Consider the following 15,763-nt stretch of genomic DNA (forward strand, 5'->3'; position numbering starts at 1 on the left):
CACTGGGGCTGGAGCAGCCTGGGACAGTGGGAAGTGTCCCTGCCATGGCAGGGGTGGCACTGGAGGCACTTTTGGGTCCCTTTCAACCCAACCCCATCTGTGAATCTTTGATTCTGTCCTTTGATATGTCAATCGCTTGCTTTCCCAGCAAACCCTTTCACCAGCATGGGGCCATCCATTGGCTGCCTGGGGTATGGAGAGGTAAAACCAGCAGGAATTCAGCAGAAGAAAGGCAGAGAAAGTCCCTGTCCCAAGCAGGAGGGTGAACACAGATAGCAAAGTTCTGTGCCTCGTGTACGAGCTGTGCACATCTGCTGCTGCTGACCCTGTACCCAGGCTCAGAGTGAGCACTGAGGAGTGCTGAGTGCTGAGGAGCAGCTCAGAAATGGCAGTGCTGGTGGGAAGAGTTTCTCTGGAAGCTGCTGAGGCGCTGGGGTTTAGCTGAATGCCCACATAAAACCAGCCTGGGCAGCATCTCTGGCTCTGGGGTGAGAGAAACACAGAATTACAGAATGGTTTGGATTGGAGGGACCTTTAAAGGTCACACAGTCCACCCCCCCTGCGAAGAGCAGGGACATCTTCAGCACCATCAGGTCGGTCAGAGCCCTGTCCAAGCTGGCCTTGAACATTTTTAGGGGTGGGGCAGCCCCAGTTTCCCGGGGGAGCCTGTCCTGAGCTGTTCCTGGCTCTGTGCACTGTTCCAGCTCACAGGGGCTCTGGCCTCGCTGCACTGTGGATGTGCCTGGCCTGAGCAGGGTGGGTGTCCCTGAGGTGTCCCTGTGTGTCCCCACCCAGAACGTGCTTTACACCAAAGGCGCTGGGGCATTACCGTGTAAATTAAAGTACGACTGCAATAATAGTCAAAAGGGAGCCCAAAAGAGAACAGAGAAGATTGATTATGTGCATATTTTAAGTGCTTTGTGACTGTGAATGTTTATTTGAAAAATAAGAGTGAACGAGAAGCACTGACACTACAAATAAAAATCATAAAGGGAAATACATCTCTTTTATTATTAAATTATAGATTAAAATAGGAAACAAGGGGGAATATAGAAACATATATCTCTTTGTGGAGGCTTTCCATAATAATCATCATAAAGTAACGCAGCAGTACCTGACAGCTTAAATAAAGACAGGAGCTGAGGCTCCTATCTACACATTTATCTCCTCTGATGCAGACAGGGTAAAGAGGCATAAAAGGCTGGGATAATAACATCTTCCCTGCACACCAGCTCCCAACGACAGGCAGATTTTATACTCGGTTACTCCACATAATGTCAACACTGTTAGAAAACAAAAGCACCATGAAGATGCACACGTCCTTTCCCTCCTTCTCTTTCACCCTTTTTCCTTGTGATCTATTGCTTTGTATAACACAAAGGGCAGATCAGAAGCTCTGCTGCTCTGGATCAGGCCCTGGATCTGTGGGGCAGCAGGACAAGGAACAGGGGAAGGGGCAGTGAGGGTCAGATGGGTGCACACAACCCGCACAGAGAGCAGAGAAAGCACCAGGCAGCTCCTCAGTCCCTGCCCCTTCCCTGCAAGGCCACAGGAGCTGCCCAGTCAGCTCCTGAGCTCTGCTGCCCTGCCCTGGCCCTGCCCTGGCCCAGGGGATGGACAGGGCTGTGCCCAGGGGATGGACAGAGCTCACACCCAGGGGATGGACAGGGCTGTGCCCAGGGGATGGACAGGGCTGTGCCCAGGGGATGGACAGAGCTCACACCCAGGGGATGGACAGAGCTCACACCCAGGGGATGGACAGGGCTGTGCCCGGGGATGGACAGAGCTCACACCCAGGGGATGGACAGAGCTGTGCCCGGGGATGGACAGAGCTCACACCCAGGGGATGGACAGGGCTGTGCCCAGGGGATGGACAGAGCTCACGCCCAGGGGATGGACAGAGCTCATGCCCAGGGGATGGACAGAGCTCACACCCAGGGGGATGGACAGAGCTCACACCCAGGGGGATGGACAGAGCTCATGCCCAGGGGATGGACAGAGCTCACACCCAGGGGATGGACAGAGCTCACACCCAGGGGGATGGACAGAGCTCACACCCAGGGGGATGGACAGAGCTCATGCCCAGGGGATGGACAGAGCTCACACCCAGGGGATGGACAGGGCTGTGCCCAGGGGATGGACAGGGCTGTGCCCAGGGGATGGACAGAGCTGTGCCCAGGGGATGGACAGAGCTGTGCCCAGGGGATGGACAGTGCTGTGCCCGGGGATGGACAGAGCTCACACCCAGGGGATGGACAGGGCTGTGCCCGGGGATGGACAGGGCTGTGCCCAGGGGATGGACAGGGCTGTGCCCAGGGGATGGACAGGGCTGTGCCCAGGGGATGGACAGAGCTCATGCCCAGGGGATGGACAGAGCTGTGCCCGGGGATGGACAGAGCTCACACCCAGGGGGATGGACAGAGCTCACACCCAGGGGGATGGACAGAGCTCACGCCCAGGGGATGGACAGAGCTGTGCCCAGGGGATGGACAGAGCTCACACCCAGGGGATGGACAGAGCTGTGCCCAGGGGATGGACAGAGCTCACACCCAGGGGATGGACAGAGCACAGCCAGGTGCCCCCTGTTGTCCAGGCTTTGCCCATGGGGAGGGACTCAGACCCTGGGAGGTTCTCCCTGAGCTCCACCAGCCCGTTCCTTCCCTGGTTCCTTCATCTCCAGCAGCCACCTGAGCGATTCTCCCTCACCCTTGGGCAGTCCCGAGGTGACACCACAGCAAGGAAATGCAGCCTGGGGGAGCTCCTGCAACAAGCCACCCACACTCCTGAGCAAACACACTCCCCTGGGAGAAAAGAAGCAGCACTACGAAAGCAGCTGGATTTCTACACCTCCCTCCACATGTACCTTTTCTGCCCTGAACTAACTTTTCCCCGAGTGGGCAGCACGAGGAGCTCACTCCCATTTCCAAAGCTTGTGGAAAAGGAATTTCTTCTGAAACTTCTTATCAAACAAGGTCAGGCTGGGCAGGGCTTGGAGGAACCTGGTGTACTGGAAGGTGTCCCTGCCTGTGGCAGGAGATGGAAGGAGATGAGCTTTTAGATCCCTTCCAACCCAAACCACTCCATGAATCCATGATTCTGTTTGATCGGCCCAGGGGGCTCAAAAACCAGTGGGAGGGACAGACTGACATACACAAGATTCATTTTCTCTGGAAAACACAGCTGGAAGGACAACATAATTAAAGTGTGTACCTTTAGTTGAATCAACTTGTTAATTCTCACCAGCCTGGAGGATTTTCTCCAGGGACACCTACATTTGCCCAGTTGATTTGTTGTGAGAAGACAGAGTTCTTGGCACTTACTTGAGGAGAGGGTGAAAAATCTTGGCAGCAGCAACCCATATTTTTTGGAAGCATTTACTTTTGAGTCCTAGCACAATGGAAGGTGACAACAGGAGTGATTGTCCAACCCTGACTTGGGGCCAGCCCCTCCGGGAGGTCACCTCAAAGCTGCTGCCTTGCTCACCTCCACTCCAGGGAGAACAGGGCAGCTCTGAGGGCAGGATTCTCCTGTGCTGGGAGCAGAGAGGGCCTGGGAGGTGCAGGGGGTGACTGGCTCATCACCACAGAACAGCATCCCACACTGATGACCCAGGATCCCTCCCAGCTCCACCACCCAATGGCCACTGAGCCCTTGGGCTGAGCAGCTCCCTCTTCCCATGGCCCCTTCAACACGAATTTGGGATGCACTGGGGCAAAGGGAAAGAACTGTGGCCACCCCTCGACTCCAGGTGTTGCAGGCAGCAGGGTGACCTCTGCCTGGTGACACTGCTGCTGTCTCACAGGCCACACTGGCCCCTTGTTCAGCTCCTGGATGCACCCAGGGCCTGCAGACCCTACACAAGGATGCACTGGTGACTCCTCATGCCTATGACTCACAACTCTCCTGAAAAAAATTCATCAAGCCTCAAGGATAACTCAAACTGAGACCCTGCAATTTCTTTTTCCATTTATAAATGAGAATGAAAAATAGCCTAAACATTTCACTCCTAACACTCAAAACTTTTTCCTTCACTGCTTCACGCTGTTGCTCTCTCTCCTCCCCTCCCCGTCTTACAGGAGTGTGACTAATCCTCTTCTTTCCCTGGCACTGTTACCTTGAAGGTATTTATAGAGTGTGATCATGTTCTCTCCTGTGTCTTTCTTCCCTCTCCAGCTCTGGATAAACCAGGCACCCCCAGGCATCTCTCACGTGCCTCCTCTTGCTCTTTGGGGTCACGCTCACTGCAGTGGCAAGCCCAGAGAGGCTTTGCCTGTTGGAGAGGGCACTGCAGGGCTCCCCAGGCAGCTCCTGAAGCCGAGTCCTGCCTGCCCAGCCCGGGGTCCCTGTGCTGGGGTCCCTGTGCCGGGGTCCCTGTGCTGGCTCTGCACACACCCCTGTGCCCTGCACAAAACCCCGTGCCCTGCACAGCCACGCTCCTCTGCTCCCCACGGATCAGGCAGTGCCATCATCTGCTGTCTGCTCCCCATGGATCAGGGAGTGCCATCATCTGCTCCCCACGGATCAGGCAGTGCCATCATCTGCTCTCTACTCCCCATGGATCAGGCAGTGCCATCCTCTGCTCCCCACGGATCAGGCAGTGCCATTCTCTGCTCCCCATGGATCAGGCAGTGCCATCCTCTGCTCCCATGGATCAGGCAGTGCCATCATCTGCTCTCTGCTCCCCACGGATCAGGCAGTGCCATCATCTGCTCTCTGCTCCCCATGGATCAGGCAGTGCCATCACCTGCTCCCCATGGATCAGCCAGTGCCATCCTCTGCTCCCCATGGATCAGCCAGTGCCATCATCTGCTCCCCATGGATCAGCCAGTGCCATCATCTGCTCCCCACGGATCAGGCAGTGCCATCATCTGCTCCCCACGGATCAGGCAGTGCCATCACCTGCTCTGTGTCACTTCATGTCACTGCCAGTGCTCTGCCTCCTGAGCTGGCAGCAGCACAAAGGGAGAGGGATGCCGGGGGAGATGGAACTGGAACGTGTTTGTCCAGCAGTGCCTGAAGGAGGGGCAGTGCCCGGGAGGGGAGGGGTGCTCTCAGCGCCCTGCCTCACTCTCTTCATCAAGGAAACCCAAGGTTTGGTACAAAATAAGGTACAAATGGCCCAGAACTGCCTCCCCAGGCTGTCAAACTCTGCCCTGCAAAGCAGAGCAACCCCTTGCACCCTTGGCTGGTGAGCAGTCCCAGGACAGGACTTGCTGGCCATGGCCAAAACCTCTTCAGGGATTTTAACAGGTGGAACAGGCTAATTCCCGTGGCCCCAAATGCTCCTGGGCTGTGGGTGGCCCCTGTGAGCACCAGAAGTCACCAGCTCCAGGCAGTTCCAGCCACCACTAGGACTAGAGCCATCAGCTCTGTGAAACAAACATTTCTCACTGGATTTCGTTCGGGGAAAGAATATGTTCCCTGGGAAAATTTGGGCTTTGCAAGTAGAAAAACAAAACTCTAAATAATGTTTTAATCTCATTTTCTTTATCCTTCATTTTTTTGGTTGCACAGATTGAAATGACGGGTCCTTGACTTTTCCCTCCACCATCAGCTGCTTCCTTGGAGGACACAAGAACTGGGTGCCTTAGGCTGGGTCCATCTCACCGATCAAGGAAAGAGCTGAAGGTGTCATGGGATTGGCTTCGTAGTCCTTGGGGGTGACACCAATCTGCAGAGGGCCAGTGTCCCTCCAGGCCTGCCAACCTCTCCCCTCAACTGAAAGGAGATGTTCAGAACACCAGGTGAAAACCAGGAGGGATGAAACCCATTTCCTGCAGCCTGCTGGGACCATCCCTGTGTGGGCAGGGGACAAGTGAGAGACAAATTCCATTTCTCTTCCTGTCCAAGGTCCCTCTGGGAAGACCATTTTCTGTTTTCTTAATAAAAGCAGGTAAAACAGAACAGAAACATCTGTGGCTTCATTTTAGTCCTCATTTTTCATCCCCTGGAATTATACTTAATAAGCATTTTATTTTCCACTTGCTCTTTTATTTCAAATTTTACAGTTCCTGATCTGTCATTGTTGTTCGAAAGTCAAACTGTACCAAAAGCCCAGTATTTTTCTGGGAAATGAGCTTCTGTTTTCCAGCTTGCTCTCCTACCAGAGGCTTTCTGTTCCACACTCCAGGGCTGCTGGCCCTCCGTGGCTCCTGGCTGATCCAGCCCTGGGCAGAGCACATCCCCAGCCCCGGGCGAGGCAGATCCCTGATCCCGTGCAGGGATGGGGGAAGGTTCCCAGAGCAAGGCAGGATCCCTGATCCCGTGCAGGGATGGGGGAAGGTTCCCAGAGCACATTCCCTGACCCTGTTCCTGCTGAGCACAAGAAGAGCTCAGTGGGTTTGGCTCAGGCAGTCCCACTCTTCCTCATACATTGCTGAGAAATTTGGATCCCAGCTCAGAGTTTGCTGCTTCCCACAAACACAAATACCACAGGCTAAATGCTCTCTCCTGGTTCTGCCTCACAACAATTCCCCTGCTATAAAATTATCCTTATTTTACACCTGGACGCAGTGAATTTGCATCATTATCCAAAACCTGAGAGACCCAGAAACAGATGCTGCAATACCTCATCCTAGGGGATAGACTCAACCTGCAGATTAAACACTTCTGGGGAGTTCACTGCAATTCTTTCTGCTATTTGGGTTTTTTAAATTCGTGTTTGTTAGTTTGTTTTTTGCTCCAGCCTTTCCATTATGATCAAAACTTACTGGTAATGTGATAGCATCTAATGAACTCAATTAGAGATCTGGACCCCTGGAGTCAGGTACTTAATTACCAACAGGCTTCCCAGCACACATTAAGGATTGCCCTGGCTGCTCCATCGGAGGAAGAATGAAGCAATAGCAGGAGAGGGGATAAATTTCCTGGCATTAGCCCCAGGAGGGTGGTAACTGTGACTCTGCCTTTCCCGGGGTGTGTGCCCACACTCCTGCCTGACAGACGGCTCCCCGAGCTGCCACTTCACCTGCAGACAACCACATCACCTCCTGCAGGAGGAAAACCCAGCCCTCAGGGCTCCCCTGGATCCAGAACAGCTCCCAGACCCTTACAGCCCTACACGTTCCTCCTCCAGCCCCGGAATTCCGTCACCATGGGAAGCTCCAGCTGCACCTTCTGCTGACACCTCGGAAGCCTCTTCCCTTCCACCTCCCACCTCCAGACCAGAACCTGCCCAGAACCTTCTCCACTGCTCCCTTCCCAAAACTTCTGGCCCTGACGGAGAACTCCTGTGGTGCAAGTTTAGCCAAGTTCCCAGACCAGCAGGAGAGCCCCTAAAGCTCAGTCCTGCAGGAGGTTTCTCACCTCAGGACATTTCCCATTAACATTCCAAGTGATCACAGAAAGGAGACAAGATTCCCAACTGGATAGGGAGAACCATCACGTTCTCAGGGAATGGGGCACCCGAGCTCCTCTGAGGAGTTCCAAGGGGCAGCACTTTTGCCTCAAGGTGTGCAAATTCTCCAAAGCCTGACAGGTCCTCCAGTGACCCCATCAGCCCCCTACAGGGAAACTGGCTCTTCTCCCTTCCTTTAAGTAATCTGAAATCAAAGCTTTTATTAATAGAATCATAGACTCTTTTAGGTTAGACAAGTCCTCTGAGATCACAGAGTCCAACACAGAGGCAGTTTCTCCTGCAGCAATTCCCTGCCAGGCAGCAGACAAAAGGTGCCAGCCCACAGTCTTGCCCAAATTTGGGGCGCCCAGGGTGAGGAGTCAGAGCCCCAGCATGGTCTGTTCTGAAGACACGGCATTCCTAACACACAGCTCGAGCTCTCCTCAGCCAGCTCCCTGTGGAGACACCTCTGTCACGGTTCCTTGGAGCTTTTTCCAGGCTCTGAGCACCCCGAGCCCCGAGCGGGAAGGAAAGCTCTGTGCTCACCCCCAGGGGTGACACGGCTGTGACAGCAGCCCAAGGTGAGCGCTCTGTCTCTCAAGCAGCCTCCCTGGGTCACGTTCTCTTACCAAGAGGCAGAAACAAAACAAATGTCATGGAAGGGGGGAAAAATGTACCGTGAAATTGCTGAAACTCGTGTCAAATCAACTAACCTTGCAAGGAGGAGTGAACTCCTCAGCAGGCAGAGGAAACACTCACACACTCAGCCGTGTCTGGCCTTACACAGACAGGTCCAGTGCCTGATAATTCAGCATGCAGGGCTGCTCTCCCCTCCATTCACACACACGCTGTCCTCACCTGCAGCCCCCATTCCAGAGGGTTCCAGGGGGTTCTGCCACCTCGAGCCTTGTGCTGTACCCCCCAACCATCAGAGGGAAGAGCAGCAGGGAGGGGGAGGCTGCAGGAGGAGCTGCAGCTCAGGGAACTGAGGCAGGAGGCCGGGGGTCACTGGGCAGGCTGGCACGGAGCGCTCTGCTCACACAGGGAATGACAGCACAGGACAGTGGGACACGGTGTGACAGTGTGACATGGTGTGACACTGTGACACAGGCAGTCTGACACCAGAGCCGTTCATCCAGGCAGACACAGGCACGCAGGAGCTGGGAGTTCCCTCCTGGATTTTCTTACTGGAGCAGCTTTGAGGTGGGTTGGCTGCAGGACAAATCATTGCATCCACAGCCAGTGCTCTGGAGCAGAGTGCAGGGCCCAGAGCCCTGGGGGATGCAGAGCACACAGCCATGGAACTGTGGAATGGTTTGGTCTGGAAGGGACCTCAGAGCTCTTCCTGTTCCACCCCCTGCCATGGGCAGGGACACCTTCCTCTAGACTGAGCAAGGGACAGAAAGACATTAAAGCTGTAATCAGGGTGGAGGTGATGCCTTTAGGGATTCCATTAGAGCAGCAGGAGGAAAAAATAAAACAAAGTGTTCAATAAAGGCTGCCACAGTAGAATAAGGTGGAGGTGACACTTAGGGGGGTCCAGTTTGGGCAGCAGGAGGCAAAAAAAAAAGAACCAAGCGTTCAATAAAGACTGCAACAGTAAAAGAGATGAATTGAGAAACTGAAACCCCTTTATGATTGATTTGACTGTTTATGTAAAATTCTCACGGACAGGACCACATGAACTCTGTGGAGTGGTGGCCCAGACGCTGTGTTTGCTCACAACAAAAATTCACAGCCAGGTTCCAAGTGAAGGCTCCCCTCCCACGAGGCTGTGGCTGCCCTGTATTTCCTTTGCTCTGATTAATCGAGGAGGATGGGATTTCCCAGGAGACACCAGCCAGCCTCATTTGATGCAAAGCCTGATTATTTTGCAGAGATTGAGTTCAATTCTCCACCTCTTAAGGCATCCTGGAGCTCTCCCAGGACCTGTCCTGAGCATTTGCTGGGTCCAGCCCAGCTCTGAGGCTCCAGAGAGCTCAGGTCACGCAGGGACTCCCTGAGCTGCTCCTGCTGCTGTCTGGAGCTGAACTCTTCCACGGGCACCTCCACTGCTCCCTGGGGAAGAGGAGAGCTGAGGCCCCGTGTGTGCTGTGGGCAGCCCCAGCCCTGCAGCTCCAGCCCTGCAGCCCCAGCCCTGCAGCCCCAGCCCTGCAGCCCCAGCCCTGCAGCCCCAGCCCTGCAGCTCAGCTCCAACCCAAACTGAGTGCTTGGCCTTTTTTCTTCACTGTACAGGTAACAGAAGGGAGGAGGGAAAAGCCACCAGTTTCTCAAGTCTTAACTCCCAGCCCATTAGCATCTGGAGCTGTTTAAACTCCCATCCCAAAGTGCACTGCCACCCCCTTGGGGGTAACAAAGAGATGACTGAGCTTAGAGTTGTTTGAAAGATGAGCAATTTGATCCTCCTTTTGGAAGAAGCACCAGAAAATCTGTCCCATTCCTTTCTCCTCGAAGCCTGGCTGCCTGCACTGGTGTGCCAGAGCAACCCTCGGAGCCATATGTCACCAGCAGTGTGGAGAGTGCTGCAATAACTCTGCCAGAGCACTCGGGGGGACAGGTATCACAGACAGGGCTTTCCAGTTGGATTCGATAAATCAAAACCACAGCACAACTGTTTTTACTGCCTCTTTCATGCAAACTGCTTTCCAGATGGATTTGCATAGCAAGAGAAAAATAGAGTCAAAGAAGAATTTAAATTGGAAAAGCCCTCTAAATTGGAAAAGACAACTGAGTCCAACTACTCCCAGCACTGCCAAGGCCACCAGTGCCCATGTCCCCAGGTGCCACATGCACAGGGCTCTGAAATCCCCCCAGGGATGGGCACTCCACCACAGCCCTTTCCATGCAGGAATATTCCCAATATCCCCCTGAGCCTCCCCTGGCCCAGGCTGAGGCCATTCCCTCTCCTCCTGTCCCTGTCCCTGGAGCAGAGCCCGACCCCCCCGGCTGTCCCCTCCTGGCAGGGACTTGTGCAGAGCCACAGGGTCCCCCCTGAGTCTCCTGTGCTTGGAGGGGACACCTGTGGAGGAAGGACATGGATTCACACGAAGGGAGGTGAGGAGAGATGAGACTTGAGAGTGACAGGATATGACTGGAGCAGTTTAGAGCTGGAGAAAATTTATCTAATACATCAGGATCCAGGGAAAAGCTTTTTCCCCATGAGGACACTGAGGCAGTGGGCACTGAGGTTTACTCTGCCTCTGGGGGCCACCCAGCCCTTCCAGCCACCTGCTGCAGGCAAACCCCAGTGCCCAGCAGCTCCTGCCAGGCGGGGCAGAGTGCAGGGTTTGGGCGGCTCTGAGGGCACAGCAGTGGGGAATTGCATTTTACAACACAGCAGGGTGTGTGAGCACGGATCCCATTCCAGGGGCAGGGAAAGATGGGTCATTGCTGAGGGACCAAAGGGCCCAAGGCAGCTCTGCAGCTGGGGCAGCACTTCCCACCACAGAGGCACAGAACAGTTTGAGTTGGAAGGGACCTTTAAAGTTCATTTAATCAAAAATGACCCTTCTTGCACTGGTTTGAGTCGAAAGGAACTTTTCAAGAGCTGAGACATCTTCCACGAGACCAGGTTGCTCACAGCCCCATCCAGCCTCAGCCTGAATATTTCCAGAGCCGGGGCATCCACCACCTCTTTGGTGATGCAGGGAGATGCTTGGAAATATCCAAGAGGACAAGAACCTTTCTCAACACCCCCAAGCTCACTCCAGCTCAGCCAGATCCAGCTGTGGCACCAGCTGGTATCAGCCCCAGATGCCGGCTGACTCCTGGTGACTGAAATGTGATGTGACCTTCCTGCAGACTCATTTGTCTTCCTTGTGCACTCCCAGGTTCTCCTTGCCCAGGAGAAATGGTGGCTTCACCTCTGGAAACCCTTCTTGCCCTGTGAGCCACAGTCCTTGGCCTCCATCACCACAAGCCCTCCTGGACACATCCCCCTGCCCAGCCACACAAACTGGGCTTTCCTCCTGTTCCATCTGCAGGAGAATCATCCACCCGTGGCTCCACGTCCCATCCACTCCTCAGGCTGCCCTCTCACCCCCGGGGCTGCACTGAGCAGCCATTTCCAGAGCTGGGATGTCCAAGGGATGGGGGCAGCCCCAGCAGCCCCACGGGGCTGGGACGTCCAAGGGATGGGGGCAGCCCCAGCAGCCCCACGGGGCTGGGATGTCCAAGGGATGGGGGCAGCCCCAGCAGCCCCACGGAGCTGGGATGTCCAAGGGATGGGGGCAGCCCCAGCGGGTGGGGAACGCCCTCCCAGCCCTGCTGCCACTGCCTCAGCCCGGCCAGGCACAGAGCTCCCTGCCAGGAGGTGTTACCAGAGGGGACTGTGACAGATGCCTTTAAAACAAGGGAGCTGTGCTGAACTGAAGATTGACAGGAACAAGCTTTTCATAGTTTTGTTCCTTTTTTTTTTTTTTCAATGAAATGTGTTCTTCTGAAAAATTCTTCTAGCAGGAGAACTACCTTTCAATTTGTCCTCTCTCACTTTTGGGTTGAGAAGAAAGAGGTCATTTATTTTTTTTTTAAGGAAGCAAAAGGAATATAAAGTCCACTAGAGGGAAAAAGAAATCATGAATATCTTGCTAGCAAGGTATTTTTATCAAAAGGTGGCAAACTTTAGAGACATTAGAAGTCGCGTTTTAAAATGACCAAGTGGAAAGTTATAAAAATGAACAAGTCTTGTGTGAAAATGATGAAGGGAATTTCAAGCACAATAGGAATCATCTGTGAAAATTGCCAGGAGAGCAGGAAAGACATTTCTGTCTCCAAAAGCAAAATAAAATGCTATTCACAGTAATTCGTACTAATTATTAGCCTTAAGTAGTACTAATTTTTACCCAGCAATAATTACTATTTAAGGCTCCAGAGCTCTGGAAAAAATATTTTCTGGCTGTGGTGAGATCCTTGCAGAGGAACCTGCACAGCGTTTGAGGGCAGCCTGTTGAGGGAGAAGTTTTATTTCTCCTCTGCACCAGCATGGATAGACATAAATATCACATTCCTATTGATGCAAATAACGGATTGCTCCCGTCAGAACTGACAAAGCCACTAATTTAAGGAGAGTTTCCCTCTCTCTCACACACACAGATGCATTTTTGAAGAGATTTTTTTTCTTTTCCCCTGGGATCTGAGTTCCCAAGCCAGGTGAAAACCCGCCAGTTGATCCCGTGTTTGAGCGCCTCTGCGAAGATGGAAACACACGCCAGGAGCGATGCAAACGAGCAGCACAGGAGGGGCTGCAGCAGAAACCAGCCCCAGAATGGCTCCTGCTCCCCGGGGCATTCCAAAGCACACTCCTGCCTCCTGCTGTGCCCAGCACCTCATCCTCATCCTTCAGCTGGTGCTTTGTCAGTGCAGGGACTGCTGTGCCCTCTGAGATCTGTCCTTGGGAGCTGGGCACAGGGGGAGCCCAGTGTCCTCACAGAATTCATCATACTCTTTATATTTAACTGGATCAGTGCTGCCTGGAGCCCTGATTTTCCATGAAGGCTTCCCGAATGCCTCACCACTGTCCCGAGTGGGATTTCCAGCCAATGCCATTCAAGTACCAGGGGACACCACAGCAACAACAAACTTCCCAAAGCACCGTCCCTTGTCCTCAGGGGTGGAACTGTTCTGTCCCCGCACTGCCATCAATGTGGCTGCTGGGGAGACAGGTCAGGGAGCTGAGAAGCAGGTGAGGAAAACAAAAACATTGTTCAATTCTGCAAGTTTCCTGCTCTGGACCACCCTGTGCCAGCAGGAAGCTGGGATCTCCATCCAGGCTGGGTGATGGTGACACTGACAGTCCCACCTCGGAGAGCCCCAATCTCACCAAGAACTGTCTCCTTCAGCCGGGATCATCCCAAAAATGCCAGCGGGGGACACACCAAAAGCGAGGAGCTCGCACTGCAGCCCACAGGGATGAAGCTGGGAATTGCCAGGCTCGAGCCTGCCCTCTCCAGCCTTGCACCCTGGATCCCTGCAGGGGATCCCCCTGGCACATCTCCGTGTCCCTCCCAAGAATACCCAGAGAAAAGGCTGAGGGTGCTGGGGCGGTGCTGTGCCTGCAGGGGTCAAACGCCAGTTCAGGGGTGAAAAGTCCCTCTGGAGACCCCAGGATGAGACGGGCAAAGGGTGAATAGCAGCTGATGGCTTTGCTCTGGCTTCGACCAGAGGTGACAACTGTACCCTTAACACCTGCCCCATTCCCCGTGGCACTGCCGACAATGGAGGATTGGCCATTTGCTCTTTTCTCCAAGTCCACTTTCCCCAGGGAAATCAATCGGGCCGGCAGTCAGTCAATCAGGCAGTCAATCAATGAGCCAGCCAATCCCAGCCGCCTGGAAAACGCGTCCTGCACACCCTGCACTGGCACCCAGAGGCCCCGTGAGCCTGGGGAAGAGCTGCAGCTCTGGGGGGCTGAGAGCATCCCCAGCGCAGGGCACAGCTCCGGCCCCTCCGAGCGCCCATCGCAGCCGGGCCCGGCGCGCTCCGAGCCCCTGCAGTGAAGCATTCCCTGGCTGGGGACGGTCGGTCCCTCCTGGGGGGTCGAGTTCGCCCTCCCCCGCCTTTGGGACTCGGCGGAGCTGCTGCTGCTGACATCTAGTGACAGGGAGTCACCTGGAGCTGCGCACAGCCCCCGGCGCGGCGCTCCAGGGATGGGGCGGCAGGGAGCGACCCCCGCGATGTCCCAGCCACTTCCAGCCACCCCAGCACCTTCTCCTCCGCCAGTGGCCGCCCGAAGAGAACAGGCGCATCCCATTCCCAGCCTCCCCACAGCCTTTCCCGGTCTGTTTAAGCACAGGCTCTATGTTGGGTTTGCTGCCTCAACGGAGCACAGGGAGGGGACAAAATACCCCAAGGGGAGGAGCCGGGGTGGCACCCGGGCAGTCCCCAGCCGCTGCCGGGGGCTGCAGCCCCTTCACCCACGTTTCCTTCTCCCCGGGGACGCGGGAGCCCGGGAATTACGCGCAGGAGAAGCGCCCGCTCCGAGCTGAGCAGAGGGAGGATGCGAGCGGGATGCTCAAAGCACGGGAGCTGCAGCCACATCCCCGCGGACACGGGGACAGCCACGCCAGGGGACGAGGGCTGCCTTCGGGGACGGGGGAAACATCGGGGATCCTCACTGCCTGCCCTCGGTGCAAGAACAAAGCCCTGGGGACAGCTGGGTTCTGGGGGCTGAGGAAACCCGCAGCAGGGACCCGAGCGCGGCTGGCTCGGGGCTCAGGACGCGGGGCTGAGCAGTGGCAGGGCTGGGGCTGGCACCCCGCACACACTGCCCCAAGCCCGGCATTTCCCAGCCCCGGCACCACCGGGGCATTCCCGGCGCTGTGCAAAACCCGCCTCCCCCAGAGCCCCCCAAGCTGCTCTTGCCCAGGAAGCGCCTGAACTGGCGGGGTGTATCTGGGCATTTCCGCGGCAGGCAGGACGATCCGAAAGGACAGCGGGGGAGAGCGCAGCGCTCGGGTCGGGGCAGAGCGGGGCACAGACCGCGGACGATCAGGGAGCCGCGGAACGCTCTGGGCTGGAAAGGACCTTCCCGAGCATCTCGTTCCAACCCCCCTGCCGCGGGCAGCGACGCCTTCCCCGAGCCCGGGCTGCCCCCAGCCCGCCCAGCCCGGCCTCGGTGATGCCACCCCAGGGCTCATCCCCGCTCCCGGAGCGGAGCCCCCCGCGCCCGGGGAGCCCCAAATACCCCGCGAGCGAGCCCAGCGGAAAGTTGTGCCCCCGCTCCCCCCGCGCCGCGCTACTCACCCAGGAGGATCAGGGTGCAGAAGCAGAGGATGCCCCTCATCCTCCCGCTCGGCACGGCTCGGCCCCACCGACTGGGCTCGGCTCGGACCCCCGGCCCGGCCCGGCGCGGCTCGGCGCGGCTCGGCGGTGCCGGAGGATGCGCGGAGGGCTGGGCAGGGCGGAGGGAGGGAGGCGGCCCCGCGCCCCGGCCCGGCCCCCCCGGCCCGAGCGCTCCCCCGGCCGGGCCGGCGCCGCTCCGGGCCCGGGTCATGCCCGCGGCCGCGCCGGGCCCCGGGGGCTGCGGGCCGCCCCCCGCCCCATGCTCGGCCGAGGGGCCGCTCCCGCGGCTCTCGAAATTATCGTATGCCTATTAATTATTTAATTTGCCTTTCTTCTTCCTACATATATATATATATAATTTTTCCCCTTGCGGTGTGTTTTTATTTTCTGTTTCTCCCTCCTCTCCCAGCAGCGAAACTTGCGGCGGGCGCAGCTCCGCCGTGCCCGGGCGCCGGGGCAGCCTCGCCGCCTCCCCGGGCGCCCCCGCCCCGCCGCGGCCCTCGGGGAGGGGCTTGGCGGTCCGGCCCCGCTCCGCGGCCCCGGGCGGGCGGGTTCTCCGCGCACCTGTGCCTTGGGCACGGCCCCTTTCACCCCCCAGCCCCAGGCTGCGCTCGTCCGGCTGCCTTCCCGGCGGGTCCCGGCGCCTTT

At 56.5% G+C, this 15,763-nt stretch overlaps 1 protein-coding gene across 1 annotated transcript in view; it reads right to left on the reverse strand.

Moving 5' to 3' along the window:
* LOC134552549 (GDNF family receptor alpha-4) overlaps window positions 1-15,533 on the reverse strand; it is a 65,949-nt gene extending 50,416 nt beyond the window's left edge. The window contains exon 1 of the mRNA XM_063401226.1: window positions 15,077-15,533. Within this exon, the coding sequence (XP_063257296.1) occupies window positions 15,077-15,326 (250 nt within the window). The 5' untranslated portion in view covers window positions 15,327-15,533. The remainder of the gene's footprint in view (window positions 1-15,076) is intronic.
* Between the last annotated feature and the right edge of the window lie 230 nt (window positions 15,534-15,763).

The sequence above is a fragment of the Prinia subflava genome, chromosome 7 (assembly GCF_021018805.1).
Source record: "Prinia subflava isolate CZ2003 ecotype Zambia chromosome 7, Cam_Psub_1.2, whole genome shotgun sequence".
NCBI classification, from domain to species: domain Eukaryota; kingdom Metazoa; phylum Chordata; class Aves; order Passeriformes; family Cisticolidae; genus Prinia; species Prinia subflava.